General features: G+C 41.6%; 2 protein-coding genes across 6 annotated transcripts; one reads left to right on the forward strand and one right to left on the reverse strand.

The window, feature by feature from the left end:
• Positions 1-703: 703 nt before the first annotated feature.
• On the reverse strand, positions 704-13,271 carry LOC119744741 (transcriptional repressor CTCF-like). 5 transcript variants are annotated; one of them, XM_038220838.1, is made up of 9 exons: positions 13,094-13,271; positions 11,043-11,343; positions 10,045-10,251; positions 9,216-9,300; positions 8,577-8,692; positions 7,870-8,008; positions 6,426-6,517; positions 5,497-5,637; positions 3,024-5,222 (listed from the first exon to the last, which is right to left on the reverse strand). In XM_038220838.1, exons 2-9 carry the CDS (start codon positions 11,322-11,324, stop codon positions 3,024-3,026), a joined length of 3,261 nt encoding a protein of 1,086 aa, XP_038076766.1. In that variant the 5' UTR covers positions 11,325-11,343; positions 13,094-13,271. The 5 variants fall into 5 exon arrangements, with proteins under 5 accessions (XP_038076800.1, XP_038076766.1, XP_038076790.1 ...); XM_038220862.1 differs by lacking the exon at positions 13,094-13,271 and adding an exon at positions 12,893-13,010; XM_038220847.1 differs by lacking the exon at positions 13,094-13,271 and adding an exon at positions 12,681-12,833.
• Positions 13,272-13,941: 670 nt separating this feature from the next.
• Positions 13,942-17,991, forward strand: LOC119743617 (uncharacterized protein K02A2.6-like). The gene has a single exon (XM_038220032.1). It carries the CDS (start codon positions 13,942-13,944, stop codon positions 17,989-17,991), a length of 4,050 nt encoding a protein of 1,349 aa, XP_038075960.1.
• The last annotated feature ends 1,586 nt before the right edge of the window (positions 17,992-19,577 follow it).

The raw sequence follows: 19,577 nt of genomic DNA on the forward strand, positions 1-19,577 counted from the left end.
CCCAGCTTGTTCAATTCTATTTGACCAATATGTGCTCTAGAATCCATGTTTAAAATAAACAACACTAATTTGTTTTGAGTAACTTGCAGCCATTTCTTCAATTAAACCGACAACGCCGAGCACCAGGATGAAGAATAGTCAAAATGACATATCAGTGCAGAGCAGAGTGTTTTGGGGGATCTCTTGAAACAGTTAGCATATCTGTTAAGAAATTGCAGTCTAGCACTGGCTTTTTTGATCACATAATTTGCAAAGTTCTCAAAAGTTAGACTCTGATCGAGTGTTATGCCCAGATATTAACTGAATTTGAAGGAGTAACAATCTTTCCATAACGGCACACAGTCAAATTTAACACTGCAGAGTTTCTAATAGACTTAAGTTTTGCCAAGACACAAAGACACGGTGACACATGTTAAAAACTCAATGTACAGAATGGACACACTTTCTGAAAGCTAAAGAATCAGGGGCCGGGGTTGAAGGTGGGCATTAATTTTTTTTAAAGTATCTCACTTGACGCACCCTCATAATAAAGTCAGTCTACCTAAGTTTTAACACTTTGGAATGAGTTCCTGATGGTGAAAATTTAGTGGGACTTCGGGGGGGGGGGGGGGGGTGTAAAACTGCAAAAGACAACAGAAAGGCACTAAAACACAAATGTTTACTGAAAAAAATTAATAAAGGACAAAACACAAGAAAAAAACGATTATGGAAGCTTATTACAGTTTATTCAAATGCCACAGTTAGCAGACCACAGTTTGAATTTGTTTACTTGAAATTTTAAAAAGACGAAATCTGCGGCAACTATCTAAAAAATAATATCTGTGAAGTGCCAAGGAAACTGCAAATACTGTACACATGTACTTGAAAGGTTATGGAATGGCAGTTGATACCCAGTTTTGAAAGGTTGGCACCTAAAACTTGGGGGTGGGGGTTGGGGCGAAGTAACAACCAAAAGTGGAACTCGGATTGTCAAGTACAATTTTTACCACAATCTAAGGAATAACAATCAATGTTCTAAAATAACAGAAAACTTTTTTGTTCGTCCACATATTTCCTTAAGAAAAATCACACAATTAAGGAAACAATCCTTCACGGAGTACATCATAATTATATTTATCCCCTGTGCATTTTACAAGCAGTATATATGTACAATTTCTAGTAATAATGAATCCCCGTTTAAAATAACTCCAGTCCATTACAAGTCCAGTCCCAGAAATTCACAAGTTTGGCCACAAGCAACAGAAGATGAACAATAACAAAGAAATTACTTTGGCAAAGTTAATCTGAATATATTTTGACTTGGGATGGGATGACTGGTGATGAACTTGGGAGAATATTTAAAGACTTGTAATGAGCTCAAAGAGCCTGTTTGTTTTGTACCAGATCCTGATCTGCGATCCGCTCCTTTGCTTTACACCGGACCACAGATCTTAGGGATTCTTCCTGAGACTGTGTGGATCAGCGGAAGTTTCAAAATGTTAACAATCGAAATGACATGCGTTAACTGTGTCCGTGTTCACTTTTTGCTTTGGATGAGGCCCAGTATTGTTATAGCACAGCACTGGTTCTAAGGATCTGGATTTGCTTCTGTACCGAAACAAACGCGCTCAAATACAACACTAAACTCATTCAAAAACCAAAAGTACAATGTGGGATATAATTTGCAGGCGGTGCACTAACACTAAGAGGATATTATCTGTGTCAGTTTTGTGCAAATACTGAAAATCTATTTACAATTCTTTTAAAATAAGCAAAACTGTTCTAGAATTTAACATTTATCGGGAAGGTGTGTGACATCATGATCAGGAGCATCATCAGGAAGGCGGCGATAGGTAAACCAGCGTGACAAAGAACAGGTTCACAAGCATTGAATTATAGCAGGATTCAAATGATTCCAATCAAAATCTTAGCACAAGGACACATGATGACTGAACCCTAATGCGTCGAGCGGAGAATTATACTCAGCAAGTCAGCAGGCATGCAACTGAAAATTCTGAGGGAAAAAAACAGGAAATTCCAAACCACACAAGCTTTTGTACAGTATTTTTCAATTTGTAATGGCATTCATGAGAAGAAAAAAACGAGGAAATCAGCAGGTCCGAGGAAGTTTCACGCCTGGACAATGTTTTCATCTTCTTCTTTTTTTGCCATAGCGAGTTTAGTTTCAACAGCAAAAAAAATCCTTTCCATTTTGGGAAATGGATTTCATAGTTTCACTTCCTGATGTCCCTGAAACAAAGTGCATGCACCAACAAGTTCATTAAAATGGCATACAACAGTGATTGGATTTATACACGTACAAAGAATAACTGATAACTATTTTTTGTACTAACTTCTAAATTTACTTCAAATCACTAATTCTAACTAAAGATTTACTTTAATTGGTTAAGAACAGTTTTGTTTTGTCCTGATTCATATGTACAGCTAATGTGACATTAAAAATTCATCAAGAAACACAATTTCTGTTTTTGGATTTAAATGTGTAAACAGTAGTCTGCTGTGAGGCAAAAAATAAAACACCAAAAAAAAACTAAATAATAATGATAAAAACAAAAATTGTATGATATTCATCAAAGCAACTGACCCCAAAATATGCTGGTGATGAAAGGGCAGTCCACAAAGCATGATTGTCGTTGATCAAAGATAAACTACTGGACATGTCCAGCTAATTAGACATCTTGACAAAGTTTGTGCTCCCAACATGCAAACACAAAACAAAAATCTGACATATATATTTCAATTTGGTTACTACATAAAGACTACTTCTGTTACCTGAAACTTTCAGCATCTACTCAAAGTTGTTTCTTTAAGTTGAAGGGTTAACCTCGACCAAATCTTTAAAAAAAAAATGCCATGATGCCAAAAAAAATTATTAGGGAACCAAAAAACTTGCCTGACACAAACAAAAACCTGATGGAAATAAAACATTAAAATGGAAATTAACACTGACATAATGCAGTAAAGCAATGACAAAGGGATTAATCCCTGTAGGACATTTCTATTTACAGAAGACTATGTCCTCTTCACTGCTCTTCAACAAAGAGGTAAATGGTTCCATCATCGGCAACTTCTTCATCATCCTCTTCCTCCTGGTTCTGACTTATGGGCTGATTGGCTGGGACGAGAATGGACTCCGCCTGAGTGATCACATTGGGTTCGCTCTCAGCTTCAGGTTGGGCCTTCTGACCTTCGACCTTTAGCTGTGGTTGGACCATCGTGGGTAGGCCATCATCGGAATCTGTTTCTTGCTCAGCACTGCCTTCTGGTGCCTTTTGTGGAGTCTGCTCCGTCTTTTCTGTTTTCAACTTGACAGGGGTTGTCTCTGCTTGATTCTCTGTGCCCTCCTCTGCTGGTTGACTGGTTCCCTCAGCTTCCTGGGAAGTAGTGGGCTGGTCTTCACCTCCTACTTGCATTAAGACCTGGCTTGGTAGAATGTCTCCGGCCATGCTCGTCTCAGGTTGCTCCTGCTGTTGGACAGTGGTCAAGGATCCATTGACTATTTGGAGATTCTGCTCAAGGTTGGCCACTGTGCCGTCTGGATTCTGAGCGACGGTGAGGACAGTGACTGGACCTCCCTCCTCTCCCTGAATGATCTGTAGCGTGCCGTCTGCTGTGCCTTGCTGCATGGCCGCCTGGATGGCCTCTGCATCCTCCTGAGAAAGCTGCAAGGTGTTGCCATGCTCATCAACTATTTGGTGCTGCTGCTCTGGCAAAGCCATTTTCTGTCGACGGGTAACTTTCTTGCTTGGAGAACCAACCTCTGATGAATCTCGTCTTTTGCGCTTCAAGCCAACTTGAGATGCCTCCTCTGGCTCAGGCTGGATGTCATGCTTCTTCTGCAAGTGATTCACCAGGGTCTGCTTGTGTTTGAAAGTCTCTTGACAATCAGTGCACTGGAATGGGCGTTCCCCAGTGTGGACTCTCATGTGGACCACAAGGTGGCGCTTCTGAGGGGCGGAGTATTCGCATTCCAGACACTGGTAGATCTTCTCGCCCTTGTGCGTTTTCTGATGCTGCATGAAGCTGAAGCGGTCAGTAAAGCCATTCTCGCAGATTTTACAGATGAGGGGCTGACCCTGTGTATGCATCTTGCGGATGTGGGTCTTCATGTCTGCATGTCGGCCGAAGGTGGTGTCGCAGTACTCGCACTTGTGTGCTGGGCGGGAACCAGCATGTTTCCATAGGTGCTCCTTCAGGCTGCTCTTCTGGGAGAAGCTGTGCTCACACTCACCACACTGGAATGGCTTCTCACCTGTGTGGACCCGCATATGACGTTTCAGCTTGTAGTTGTCTGTGCTTGCGTAGTCGCACAGCGTACATCTGTATGGCTTCTCTCCAGTGTGGGACCTCATGTGGCGTTTGATCTTGCTTGCTTCCACGCTGTAATACTCACACAGGGGGCACTTGTGTGGTTTCTCGTGGGTGTGCATGTATTTCATGTGTCGCCCCAGCTCCCCAGACGTTCCAAAGGCCTTCTCACACAACTCGCATTTGTAGGGCTTAGTGCCGCTATGCGTGTTGAGGTGATTCCGCAGAAGTGTTGACGTGCGGAAGATACGGCCGCACTTGTTGCACTCGTGGACTTTCGGCTCCCTGGGACTGGCAGGGGTCTTCTTAGCCCGTCCAAGAACCTGATCAATGAGACGACCATCATCAAATTTGGGGACCATGTATTTCTTGCGCTTCTTGGGGGAGTCCTTATCGTCAAGGCTGGGTTTGGTGACAGGCTCGTCATCGTTGTCTCCCGCGTAGAAGTCATAAACGGAATGATCCTGGATGGTTCGCTCGCCATCTTCGCCTTCTACCACCTCCCGGACGATCACAATCTGGGTGTTCATGGGGACCACCACCTCCTCATGATCCTCTCCCACCACCACTGATTCGCCTTCCACTCCCTCTACATCCACCTGCTGCCGTTTGCGGGGGGACCTGCGGATGGTAATTACTTTCTCCTTGTTTTGGTAGGAGGGTGGGACTGAACCCTCCTGGATAGCTGCTGCATTAGCTACAGCCTGCTCCTCCAACTCTTCCTGGGTGGGCTCCGCAGCTGGGACCTCTCCGGCCTCCTGAACCACCTCGGTACTGCTCTGTGAGACTACTGGCCCTTCTTGTGCAACCACAGTGCCAGCCTGTGAGACCTCGACTCCTGATTGGTCAGCGCCTTCTCCCTGGACAATTGTGTAGACCTGGGTGTTGTTGCTGGTAACCTCAGTGGAAACCGGCTGTTAAAAACAGACAAGGATGCAGTATTATGTTGTTGTTCAAAAAATAATGAAAGTTTAAGCTTCCCTCAAACAAACCTCTGAAAATGTATCTAATTAATGTTAAAGTTTTGGGGCCCTAATTAACTTCCATAAAATACTATTATTATGCCGACTCTGAAATAATTTGGTATGTAATGAATGACCCATAGATATGAAATCACTGCAGTGTCTCAAAATATACGGTAAACAAAAAGACCCCCCCCCCCCCAAGTACCCAAAACAGTTTTCCTACCTGTGTGAATGCAATCTGGGTTCCATCTTGAGAGACAGGAATAAACTGTTGGCCTTGGCTGTTTTCATACACGATGCTGTTGCCAACGACACTCACTGGCTGTCCAGTATTTCCGTCATTTTGCATAGCAACCATCAAAACCTGCAGAATATTCACAGTGAATCACAATCAAAAGTTGGTATTCTAGCATCCTTAAAAGACATACTCGAATCTGGGAAATAACTATTTGGGAACAGTGGAACGTCGCTATACCGAACACCGCTTTACCGAACAACATCCTGGGCTCCCGATTTTTATGTACAAAACCAACCGAACATTGTTGTTAACAAATGTCAACAGAAGAGCAACAAGTGGCTATTATTTCCCCAAGGAATAGAAGGGGAAAGCAACCCATCAATGTAGGTAGTAAGCTCAAAACTATGTACATGTAATGATTCAATAGTCGGCACGTGTTCAAAGTCGCCTTTCAGCAACTACCAGGGCATGCAGGGTGAAGTTATGAAAAGTGTTATTTATTGAAAAGTGAGAACTGTAGCACCGGCAGCTTAAAATCGCTATACCGAACGATCACTATTAAGAATATTTTCTGTGGATCCCACGATGTTCGTTATAGTGGCGTTCCACTGTACTTGACAACATCTTAAACTTCATATAAATCTTCTTTACCAGATATCAAACCATGTTTTTTTATAAACAAACTGCTGGTCACTGCAAATGTAAATTTGGAAGAAGTATGCATATAAAGGAATATAAAGAAACATCAACGCACAATTTCAACTCTTTGGGCAGATAATACAAATGAAAGTATTTTTATCGTCGCAAATGAGTAGCATTGAAATATGCATCAGGTCCTCATGTACTACTTGCCATAGGCGATCTAACTAAAATATTGGGCATGTGCATAAAATGTGTTGGCAAAGACTGCTAACCTGTTGCTGCTGCTGAACCATGTTTCCGTGCTGATCCACATGTTGCACCATGACCATCTGCTCTCCTTCCATGTTTTGAAGACCCTCAATTCCTGCAACAATACAATACACAAACAACTTTATGATTCCGTCCTCAACATCTGGAAGAGACGAATTAAAATGAAATTCAAATGCTCCTGTGACAGGAATTGACCTATCGCTGTTTGCGAGTTAGCCAACCCCCTTAGGCAACCCTATGGAACTTTTGTACACTGAGTTTTGTTTGTCTCAGATTTTGCGCGTTCTGCGTCCATTTGTATATCATGTAATTGGACAATATTTCACAGGTTGCGTTGACGCGATTCTACAGCGATAGGTCAATTGTACTGGGACCACTGTAGAATCCATCAGGAAGGAATTAAATGTAAAGGAGATTTGCGTCACAGAAATTCAATATGTAAGCGCATGATTATTTTTAGGGAAAGGCACACACAATTTGTACATAATAAATAAGAGGAGATGTTTTTAAATGAGTTAAGTTATTCTACACAAAATTGAACCAGGATGCAGAAACAAATAAAAAATGTTACCGTTTCTATTATTGCAATAATACTCGCTAATACGGTTACTGTCATACATCCAACCGAGTCCATCATTTTTTTTAATTGATTGAGCTGATGAAGTGATCCTAGGAATGTTTAGACGTAAACGATTTGCGCATGACCTTAATTGAGCACTAAGATAAGTGGGTGCCAAGATCTTTCGTGAATACCAAATTAAGCGCCCAACTTAAGATAGTAGGGTGCTTAGATTTAAGAGTGACTTAAGTATTGTCTTAAGTTTCAGGCATGCAACTGGAAAGTCACCAAAAAAAAAGAGGAAATTCAAATCTTTCCTAGACTTTGTACACCGTTTTTCTATTTTCAGTGGCACACTTGGAAATAAAAAAAAGTGGAAATCAGCTGATCTGAGGAAAAGTTGCGTGCCTGAAGTTTGAGTTTTGTGAATAGTTTTGTGGGCGCTGTGGTCCAATGGTTACGGTGTTCGACTCGTGTGCCGTGGCACATGGGTTCGAATCCTGACCGTGGGAACATGGTGCTGGTGCTCTTGAGCAAGGCACTTTACCATTATTGCTTCGTCCTTCGGATGGGACGTAAAGTCGTAGGTCCCGTGTGTTGTGTAATGCACGTTAAAGAACCCAGTAACACTTGTCGCTAAGAGAAGGGGTTTACCCCGGTGTTTCTGGCAGTGGCAGCAATATGCGCCGCAGCACCTAGCAAAAAAAAGGTGCTACATAATGGGTCTCACATGTTCATATACTTCATTACCTGTCTTTCGTCTTTCGTCTCATAATTTGCGCCAGGAATGTCATATTGACAGATATGGTGCGGTATAAATGTTCACTATTATTATTATTATTAATACGGCTCCTGTAGTTTACTTTTGAAAGTAGACTAGTGCTCACCTTGTATGGTGATGTTCTGCTGTCCAGCCAGTCCTGCCCCCTCAATACCTTGAATGAAGGCCTGCCCCATGGTGTCTGACGGGTCTGCCACTGTGACCACAGGCTTGCTCTGCTGGGCGCTGACATCTTGGCTCACAACCTGGTCAGAACACAGTCAAGAGATTCATATCAATCTATTTATTCTTTCCGTTCATGCACGGCAACTTTGTCAAAACTGATACCTTCGGCATGCTTTCTATGATGTTATGATTTGTTTTTCTCAATCCTTTAATATCTACAATTTTCACAGTGAATAATGCTATAGACCCCTCTCATAGACAGCCATCTTCGTAGAGAAATGACAACTGCGTATTCAACACTATCAGGTGCATATACGCGCAGTGTCAAACATGTTCCAAACACGCGTGCACGTTGCTTGGAATTTCTACAAAATACAGCTGATGCCGTCACAACAATTTGACTCCCAAAATGCCAATGCATGTGGCAATCTGCAGGCAGTGACGTCTTTTGAGAGAAATCTACAGTCGACTCTCGTTAATACGAGGCCCTTGGGACTTCTGACAATACCGACATAATCGGCCAAGGTTCTGGGGCTGCTGAGGGCCCAAAGTAACATAGGTCCTGATGTGTTTGTATTTGACTAAAAAGACACCCCTTATTTCATGACAAAGAGCATGAGTGAATGACTGTGAAGGGGAAGGCCTTACCGGCTGGGTTGCAATGTTGGCTGATGCATTGGCCAGCAGCTGTAGTGTCTGAGTGATGTCCATGGCTGCAGCATCCTCCCCTGATGTTGTTGACTCCATATGAACCTCTTCGGCACCTGGTTGATTGTAAAATACCAAATAGGACAATCAGTACGACAAGGAAAAAAATTATAACAACTCAAGGGGACTACGCTTCTTAATAATGTAGTTAATATAGACAAGCATTTTTTATCAAAATATGTGATGCGATCGAGCTGTTAAAATGAGTCATTTGTTAAACCTGGCCAATTTTTTTTTTCTACAAATTTGAAAAGAGCACGATTTCAGCATTACTACTGTGAAAACCGCATGCTGATACCATATTTAGTTCAAAAATTATGGAAGTCGGAACACCAAGAGATGTGATGAAGTGATGTGATGAAGTGGCCCTATTTTGGCCTGAATCTCCAAATGAAAGTTCCAGACAGACAACTCATTTAGCTTGATCGCATCACATATGTTTGAATGGGTTTACTCCTAAATGTATCAAAGATGAAACCTAAGTTGTCTATGCAAACTTTTCCTAATGCAGTTGTCTGTACACATGAATAATGCGGCAAAATCAGGGATTTTATTTCAGCTCAAAAAATAGTTACTGACCATGTTGGACAACTTCTACTAGCTGTTGAGGTAGCACCTCCTGGCTCTGGGTTATACTGACTGGTGTCGGCTCCTCAGCTGAAATCTATAATAAGAAATTTAAAAAAAAATAAAAAATTAAGAAATCTTAAAATTATTTCCATGACATTTCCATGACTTTTCTTGTACCATATGAGAGCTTTCCATACATATATAATTTCTGTTGTATTCGGTAGTACTCAGTTCTTTATCCCAAAGTAATGGCTAGGACGATAAGGTTGTGCTTATTGAACATTAGTAAAGCTTTTAGAAGCATCTGAACTTCTGAAACATCTTTTTAAAAATGTTATGCCTGAAGTAAAAAAAATAAAACAAAATTGATGCAGCCTCAAAAAAGGATGCGGGCGGGGACGATCAACTGGTATTGTTTTTTATTACTTGGCCTTACTACGCTATATTGGCATCTTAAGAGCCTATTTACAATACACTGGCCAGTCATCACATTGCAATTAAGTCTATGCAGTGTGCATTATCTCCGACCAGATAGCCTTCACCTCCCCTCACAGCCATCCAATTTACGTTTTGTTTAACTTTGCATTCTTCCCTTAATCCTAACTCCCTAGCATGATTTACCAGGAACCATACCCATCGTGGCTAATTCGAACACCATATGGGAAACTGCACACGTATTTCTGAATTTGATTCTGGAGGTTGCCAACCCAATGTAAAAGACTGTCAGTTTCGGGGTACTGTACCCATTCCGACAGATTCCAACAAAACATGCCATTGGGATTTGATCTGTTGAGTTCTGTTATAGGGTTAAGTCACCAAAAAAGGAAATTCCACTTACATGCTGGGGTTGTCCAATGGTAATACCCTGAGCAGCCACAAACTCCTGTTGTCCCTCGATGGCCTCTACTGCGGCAGGCTGGACCATCTGCTCTTTAGGCACCGAGGCCTCGGCTACAGGCTGCACCATTTCCAGCTGTTGCTGCTGCTGGTGCTGCAGTGCCACCTGCTCCGGCAGTTCCGACAGTGTAACAGCGACTGCGGCAACCTACAGGATGATTTGGTGAACACACAGGACAAGTTAGCACCATAGTGTCACACAATTATACTAATTTCCAAACACCCAAGCCCTAACACTGTCAATATGGCATCAAGTCCAATGTTTTTAAATAATAAGGGTTTTTGTGCTTCCTCAAAATCCTTCAAGACCAGCAGGTGTAGTTTAAGGATCAGTGAGGATGAGGGTTGAACAACAGTTTCAGCCAGAGGGGTGTCTGGGTGTCTTTTGGAGCCCTAACTTTAATTTGGAAATTCCACATTGTTATGCGAATATACATAAAAGCATACAACTTCTGCAAGTTTGGCCCCATGTTCAAAGCAAATGCAGACTGTGCAGAATATATCAATATTAAAATATCTGATCTCCAACTAAATATCCAGAATTTTCTGAATTTGAATATTCGAAAAAACTGTGAGTAGTCTTGAGAAGATCAAGAGAAATGGCTGTGATGACATTTTAATCGTTTGAGTTTGCACCTTTCAAATCTTTCAAGTATCAGCTAGACAGCTACACGTAAAAAAATATTGATACATACATTACATTTTTAATATTTATTAAGCTGATTGTTAATGCGACTCACAATCAGTGAACCAATACATTTCCGATCGATGAACGCAAAATTTAACCAGGGCGTACACATGCAAAACTTGCTGTGTTTTGAATATTTGAATATTCGAATCAAGGTATGTTTGAATAACAGAAAACTAAATTATTTGAAAATGCACAGACCCAATGCTCAATTTTCAAAAGCTGACAAAAGCCCTAGCTGTGATGAGTACCTGTTCTAGTTGGTCCTGGCTTTGGGTGTCTCCTGATGCAGCAGGAGCAGCCGGCGCCGTTGTCGTTGATGACAACTCTTGATTGAAGTTCTGGAGGTAGGTCTCCAGCACGTTAATAGACGCGGCGGCAGCGATGCTATCAGCTGCAGCCGAGCTGTTGCTGGCAGCCACGCCGTCGCCAGACTCTGCAACCACTGCGGCTTCATTCTCCGCACCGTTAACGCCTGGTGTCTTCACTGCCTCATCAGCCTGGGCTTGGGCTTCATCCAGGTTGGCTTCCATGGCGGAGTCAAATCCTCAACTGATGACAAAATAATATGAAAGCACATCAATAATTAGTACAGAAACAAATTTATTTCTGCAACAGTAAAGATTCCATCAAAATTTCTCAACCATCTCAGAATGTCTTCTTTTTGCATGCATAATTTTGAAGGAAAATAGCCTGTAAATATTAGTATTACCAGTATCCCAGTGTAACTTCAATGTTATTACCATAACATAGAAACCGATGATCTCGTAAGTTGTCAAGTTTTCTTTAAAAAGTGGTCAAAATGTACATGAAGTGGGACACTTGTTAACAAGAAACTTAAAAAAAATAATATCTTTCTGAAACCATGAAACTGAAAACAAAATTTCTTGCGGTGGAATCTTTTTTTAAAAATTAGAAAAATTGAAAATGTTCATCATATGAATGAATGTTTACTCCATGAATATATATGACTTTTGTCTTTCTGAAATGGCAGTCGCTGGTTTCATGATTGTAATATTCTGAATTGATTCAATGGATTAGCTATTTGAAAAAAAATATTTCTGAACCAATTGTTTCAAATCAAATGAGAATTATTCACTTTTAAAATTAAAAAAATAGTGCTAGGCTTCTAGTTCTAGCAAAGATGTGTGTAGGCCTGGGAAAATATTGCAACCTGCTGCCACTATTTTCTTCATATATCATCTCAATGAAAGTCATTCATTGCAAAAAAGACATGAATCTGGGACTGAGAAACATTTCCAATTTTGTTAGGAAATACTTGGAAAATTTTCTTGACTCTCCATAGACTTTGTATACAATCACGGAAGTGGCAGTCATGCAAAAATTCCATCAATTATCGGTTTCAATGTGGTCATGAATGGTTGTTAATCTGGTATGCATCCATCGATTAAAAAATAAACAAAACATAACATAACACTAGGCAGCTAAATTGGAACACAAAAAAAAAGGCATTTTATTTTTAAATTATGGAGTTATGGTTTCCCTTTTTTAAGAAGTAGGCCTAACATTGTATTAGGCCCAATAATGTTTGCCTTAATCAATCTTCTTCTTTTTTTAAATAAGGGTAGGCCCCCCCCCCCAGCATTTCATTTTTAACATGTTTAAAGCTTTAAAATGTGGCCAATTTTATCTACATGATCACCCAGTACAGTGAGTGTCATGCATTGCACTAGCCCCATAAATGTGGCCAATTTCAGTAAATTTATGGGGCTAGCATTGCACACACACAAAAGGCCACACCCTGTCCAGCTGCAATAAGCTGCATTGTGTCACATAACATTTATTGCCAAAATATCCACGAAAACGATGGAAGGTTATTCTGAGTTCACTTGTGTGTAACACAGACATGCCTTCGTATACCAACAGACCCAAATCAGATCCCCAACGGCCGCAAGAAAGTGGCGCTCTCCGTCCGCCTAGCGTCCAAATTTCGACAGCGTCATTTTCTTTTCTCATTTGCATAAAGCCCCTGAAGATTTTTTTGGGCCGCTTGGGGGCGCAAGATTACAAAACAACAGCGAAAACTTCACAAATATTCCCCTGAAATGACAATAATCGGAAGAAATGATATCTGAAGAACCTATAAAACAAAGGATGCTAAGATATTGCAGCGTGATTAAGGTGAAAATCTGGTGTAAAATGAGGTCTTCCTCGTCAACTACGGAACAAGCTCGCGCGGTCATTTGCATATTTCCCAAAGACGACGATGGCTCAACGACGTCTGGGGGCGCTAACCAGCTTCAGCTCCTTTTCATGAAAATTAATCACAAATAAGCCTTACCTTTAGATCTATGACGATCTCTGGTCGTGTATGTCACTAATTCCAACAATAAAGTGGCCAGACTCTGCGAGATGACTGAGTATTTTAGAGGAAAAAAGCTCCAAAACGAACACGGACAATGGCGCCTTTATGAAGCAAGATGGCGCCCTTCGAGTACGCATGCCCGTTGACTCAAAAGGTTGCATTAACCCGACGACTCTTTAACGCCCTCTAAAATCCACCGAAATTCTTTTATTTATATTCCAATTTTAAATTTAGCTTGCGAGACAGGTCATTAAACTAAAGATTTTCATGTCCAATTGGAAAAAAGTAAAGCTTTTGGTCACGTTTCGTTAGAACTGTTAAATTTTTAGGAATATTTATATTTGCCATGAACCAGTCGTCGGATATGGATGCGCATACACATCGCATGCAGATTCGTCGGGCATGGCACGCTAGCGCCGCAGTGTCACGATAATGCCCTGGCATATTGTGTACACTGTACAGTACATGATGCACCATTGACCAAAAAAAATCTATAGAAAACGCTCAGAAAAAGGCGTTCATTCATTGTATAGTTCGTGACGCAAATAATATTGAATCAATTAATAAATCAACGAAATATAGCATATGATTCTTCCACACCCTAGAACAGAAAATGGAAGAAGAACTTCAGGGGTGCTGTGATGTACTTCTAAAACTGAACACCGCCCTCTGTTGGTTACATTAAAGTTGACCTTTCGGGGTTCACCAGCTTGTTCTGAAATGATCGTGTCTTGTGTGAAGTTACTCTAGTTAACTAGACATTTGTGGCTGCTCGTCAGCGAATAACATTACATGGTGTCAGAAAACGGATCATAAAAGTTGCAATGTCAGGCCTGAAACCACCGGGACAGTTGCAGCTGGAAGGGAACTTGGCGAAAAACTGGAAGGAATGGGTGCGTTCATTTGAACTGTACGCTATGGCAACGGAACTGCAGAAGAAACCGGAGCCAGTGCAGTGTGCAACGTTTCTGCACGTGGCGGGCCCAGCGGCACAGCGTGTATATGCGACACTGACGTTCGCGGACGATGAGAAGGACAAACTGCAAGTACTTAAAGCCAAGTTCAAACAATACTGTGAACCCAAGAGAAACCTGTCAGTACTGCGATACATGTTCAACTCGAGAAACCAGAAAGTGGATGAGCCGTTCGACACATACTTGACAAACGTGAAATGCCTGGTGAGGGAATGTGAATTTGGTGACATTGAGAATTCCCTCCTTCGAGACAGAGTTGTGTGTGGTGTAAAGGACACAAAAACACGAGAAAAACTGCTTCAGGAAGATAATTTGACTCTGGAAAAGTGCATCAATATCTGCCAGGTCAGTGAAATGAGCGCCACACATGTGAAAGCCCTACAGGCTGAACTGAATTTGACCCAGCAAAGACAGGAGGTTAACCGGGTGACGTCCACTAAAGCCAGACCTCCGACCAGAGCTGCAAGTCGCAAGGAAATGTCAAATAACAACGCAGAAAATGGGACAAAGTCACGGTGTGACTTCTGTACTTACGTACACTTCACAAACCGCTGTCCTGCAAAGTATGAGCAGTGCAACTCGTGCCATAAAGTTGGACATTTCAGCAAATCGAGAATATGCAAAGCCCAGCACAAGTCGCGACCAAAGATGGTCAGGGAAGTCAACGAAAGCAGTGATGATGATGAGGACAACACCCAGTATGATGTCGCCGGTGTCAACCTACAGGAACCAAGGAAACAACTCGAGGACCTGATGATAGACTACATCGCTGGACAAGAATCAGGCGACTGGACTGAAACCTGTCAAATTGGGAGAAACAAGGTGGACTTCAAGCTTGATTCAGGATCTCAAGCGGACATTCTACCAGAAGACTGTTTCAAAAACACTGGACTGGCATTGCTTCCCAGTAATGCATCTCTCAAATCCTATTCAGGGCACAAGATTAAGGCATTAGGAAAGACCATAGCCAATTTGAAGGTTGGTACAGGTACCGGTTGCACCACACAACAAGTTGTTTTTCAAGTGGTAAGCGGAAATGTAAAACCTATCTTAGGTCTGAAAACATGTCAAAGGCTAGGATTGATTAAGAGAGTAAGAGTAGATGAAGTGGTTAGTGGTAGTGCGCAAAATGTGCCAGTGCATAGCAACATCACGTTCACAGAACACAATGATTTGTATGAAGGGCTAGGGAAACTGCAAAACCACGAATATGAGATTGAATTGAATGTAGATGCCGCACCAGTTCAGAACCCTCCACGCACTATTCCTTACACATTGCGCGACAAAGTGAAGGCTGAATTAGAGCGTATGGAAAAACTTGGGGTCATTGCGCGTGTGGAAGAGCCCACAGACTGGGTCAGTTCCATGTCAATAGTTGGTAAACCGGATGGCAGTGTGCGCATTTGTCTTGACCCGCGAGAGCTCAATAATGCCATAAAGAGAGCCCATTACCCTATGCCCACCCTCCGAGATGTTGCAGCGCGCATGCCACAGGCTAAGGTGTTTTCAAAGTTTGACGCTACAAGTGGTTATTGGCAACTTCCTCTCACACAAAGAAGCTCGTACTTGACAACATTTAACACACCCTTTGGAAGATTTCGATATATGGTTCTACCATTCGGCATTTCGTCGGCAAGTGAAATTTGGCAGTGCGCCATGGTCACTGAATTTGGGGCACTTGAAGGGGTTGAAATTGTTGTCGATGATATCCTAGTTTGGGGGGAAAACACAACTGAGCATGATGAGCGAGTAGCTAAGTTCCTGGAAAAAGTCAGAGAATCAGGACTTAAACTCAATAGGAAAAAGTCTGTCATTGGCACAGACAAACTTGAATATGTGGGTCATGTGATTTCTGCAGAAGGACTCTCACCAAGTCCAGCGCGTATCCAGTCTGTATTGGAAATGCCAATCCCCACTAACAAACATGAGCTTGAAACCTTTCTCGGCATGATCACATACGTTAGTAAGTTCATTCCCAATCTTTCTGAAATCACTGCGCCGTTGCGACAGCTTACCGAAAAGCAAATAGCTTGGCACTGGGATGAAAAACACACAAAAGCCGTGGAAACACTCAAGCATATTATAACATCAGCACCAGTACTGATGTTATATGATGTGAATAAGCCGGTCAGCTTGGCCACTGATGCATCCAAGCATGGGTTTGGATCTGTATTGATGCAAGATAATAACAGACCAGTGGCATATGCATCGCGTAGTACTAGTCCTGCTGAAAAAAATTACGCGACTATTGAAAAGGAGATGTGCGCCATTCTCTTTGCGTGCCACAAATTCCATGACTATATCTTTGGAAAACAGACAACAGTGATCACAGATCATAAGCCATTGGTAGGAGTGTTCCAAAAGCCATTGCATAAGTTGAGCCCACGATTGCAGCGTATGCGCATGCACCTACTGAGATATGACCTCAGTGTACAATGGCAACCAGGTAACACAATGTTTGTGCCAGATGCGTTAAGCCGCATAATAAATAGCAGAGGCGACAACATCTCAGAGTTTGATGACTCGCGGGAAATCAACATGATTTTAAGACAACTCCCAATTACTGAGTTACGATTGCAGCAATTCCGTGAAGAAACAGCCGCGGACCCCACACTTGCGAAGGTCAAAGGTCACATTATGAATGGCTGGCCTGTTGATAAACACCACTTGACAAGTGATGTTGGCCCATACTACGCAGTCCACAATGAATTAGTGTTCTGTGATGGCATTCTTTTTCTTGGCAACCGGGTTGTAGTTCCGCGAAGCATGCAGGAGGACATGCTTAAGAAAATCCATGAGTCTCACCTAGGGATAGTGAAACTCAAACAGAGAGCACGAGCCATCTTATACTGGCCGGGCATGAATTCGCAAATTGAAGACACGGTAGCCAAGTGTGCTATCTGTCAGTCAAGTAGGAAAACTCAACCTGCTGAACCAATGATACAACATGACATACCTGACAGACCATGGTCTAAACTAGGTGCAGATGTGTTCCACTTAGGAGGAGTGAACTATCTGCTTGTAGTTGACTACTACTCCAAATTTCCAGAAGTACAGGCCTTGCAAGATCTCACAGCCCATTCGGTCATACATGAATTGAAAATTATATTTGCCCGCTCCGGTACACCAGATCTGTTGATTACTGATAATGCAAGCCAATTTGTATGCGAAGACTTCAGAACTTTCCAAAACATGTGGGAGTTCAGGCATGTCACGTCTAGCCCCAGGTACCCACAAAGCAACGGGCAAGCCGAGCGCTGTATTCAAACAGTGAAAACACTCATGAAAAAGGCTAAGGTGTCTGGCAGGGACCCTTATATGGCACTACTGGAATATCGCAACACACCCCTCGATGGCACAGAGGGTTATGCACCAGCACAATTACTCAATAGTCGCTTGCTCAAAAGCCGACTTCCCACTTCATCGACTCTTCTTCAACCACAAGTAGTCCCACCCATGAAAGCCAAACTCAAAGAGAGACAGACTGTGCAAAAACACTACTATGACGCAAAATGTAGTAAGCCAAAGCGCACACTACACACTGGGGAACAAGTTAGATTCCAAAATCCGCACAGCCAATGGGTGTTAGGGAAGGTGACAGTAAAACATGATAACCCTAGAAGCTATATGGTTGCGACACCAACTGGACAGGTGTATAGAAGAAATAGGCGTCACATTGTTCACTCCAAAGAACATGCTGACATTGAAGGGAATTCATTGTCTCAGCCCAACCTAGTCTCTCCTAGCACACAGAATGAAAATATCCATCAGACTGCAGAACCTGAAGAACCAAGTGAGACAAAACAACATAGTGTAAAATATGATAGCGTGACTGTAGGTCAGACTACTACTACTAGAAGTGGCAGGGTAGTAAGACCAACTCAAAAACTTGACCTGTAAGCTGAAGTTGTGCACCAAATTGCATGGACAGTAAATAACAGATTTGTGGCTTTTTCAAGATGGTCTAAATTCATGTACAAACGCTTGTGCTTTTTTCAAATTTGCTTTATTTGCTTTATTCAAACACCTTCCATAGTTCTCTAATCCTCCCTTTTGTAAATCACATTTTGCAGTATTCCCTTATAAAGTTCAGTAACACTTTGCTCAAGCTTATTGTTTGTTTCCTACATGTACATGTAAGTTCCCAAAGTTCAACTTGTTTAATGTTTACTTAATTTGTATGGGGGAGATGTGATGTACTTCTAAAACTGAACACCGCCCTCTGTTGGTTACATTAAAGTTGACCTTTCGGGGTTCACCAGCTTGTTCTGAAATGATCGTGTCTTGTGTGAAGTTACTCTAGTTAACTAGACATTTGTGGCTGCTCGTCAGCGAATAACATTACAGGTGCCCAGGCTTGGAATAACCTTACCGCAACATTTGAAATCTCCGCCGCTCCAACAAGTCTTAATCACTTCGTCAAACAACTCAAACAGCTCAGTTAAAAAATAAATAAAAAATAAGTGGGGGAAAAAGAAGAAGAAAAAAAAGGGGGGGATGTCATCTTGCAGTGATGTTTTGTATTGTATTGTAAATGTCTGTTTATCATCTGTGTAATTCCTGGTTTTTTTAAATGAATTTTTTTAACATTCTTATATTGTACTCTTAATATTTTAATTGTATTTTAATATAGTAGTTTTGTGTGAGCTGGGATCCATGGGAGATCAGTGAGTTTTTCTCACTGAATGGATCACCCTGGATAAATAAGAAATAAATAAATAAATAAATAGCATATAATTACTATCATCATATTTTCTTTCTTTCCATGTTAATTCTGCGACTTTTTGCCGAGTTAATTTTTTTAAAGTGAAAATTCATTTCTTATGATTTGTATGAGTACTGTGGTGATATAGGTGGTTTTATTGACATTGTATTTATTTACACCTGTTAATGTACGGTATGTACCCTTAAGGAGACATTTTGTCAGACACCCGACATTATAGAGACATTTAAATGTCTCCCTTATGTCACAACTTTTATTGTCGCAAATAGGCTAGATCGATTGATCATGATCCAAAACATAAATATACCAAACTTCGTGGGGATGGGATAAGGTGAAATTGGGGTTAGAGGTCACTTATCAGGTCAGAAGGGGAATACCATTTATTGTAAATTTAGAAGTTTGGGAGAAATAGGATTTTTTTTTACTGTATTTGAAATCCTGGAATATTTTAAGTTCAGGCAAAAGTGAAACTTAAATAATAAATCATGGGTTACGACCAAAACAAATATTACAATGTAACTGATGTAACAATGTAAGCAGCTCCCGAGAAACTTCTTCAATTTGGGCGCTTTGGTGAGTTAAAAAGAAAGAAAAGTTTCTTCACTTACCCGCCAAGCCACACCCTTGAATTTACCCAGGGTTCGAAATTAGCGGTAGTAGCCCGCTAGCCAAATGCTAGTCAAAACAGCAGCGGGCTAGTCAAACTATTCCTTAAGAAGCCCGGCTGGCGAGTTAAAATAATTTTGGGATATGGCAAAGATGA

The sequence above is a fragment of the Patiria miniata genome, unplaced genomic scaffold, assembly GCF_015706575.1.
Source record: "Patiria miniata isolate m_02_andy unplaced genomic scaffold, ASM1570657v1 HiC_scaffold_12, whole genome shotgun sequence".
In the NCBI taxonomy this organism is placed as follows: domain Eukaryota; kingdom Metazoa; phylum Echinodermata; class Asteroidea; order Valvatida; family Asterinidae; genus Patiria; species Patiria miniata.

What these genes read in the sequence shown, in the direction of transcription:
- LOC119744741 (XM_038220872.1), bottom strand. Translation starts at nt 11,324, where the DNA reads ATGGAAGCCAACCTGGATGAAGCCCAAGCCCAGGCTGATGAGGCAGTG. An exon ending in AGTAGAAGTTGTCCAACATG is followed by an intron (nt 8,693 to 9,215) that starts GTCAGTAACTAT and finishes ACAATCAACCAG; the next exon opens with GTGCCGAAGAGGTTCATATG. An exon ending in CCCAGATTGCATTCACACAG is followed by an intron (nt 5,223 to 5,496) that starts GTAGGAAAACTG and finishes TGTTTTTAACAG; the next exon opens with CCGGTTTCCACTGAGGTTAC.
- LOC119743617 (XM_038220032.1), top strand. Translation starts at nt 13,942, where the DNA reads ATGTCAGGCCTGAAACCACCGGGACAGTTGCAGCTGGAAGGGAACTTG.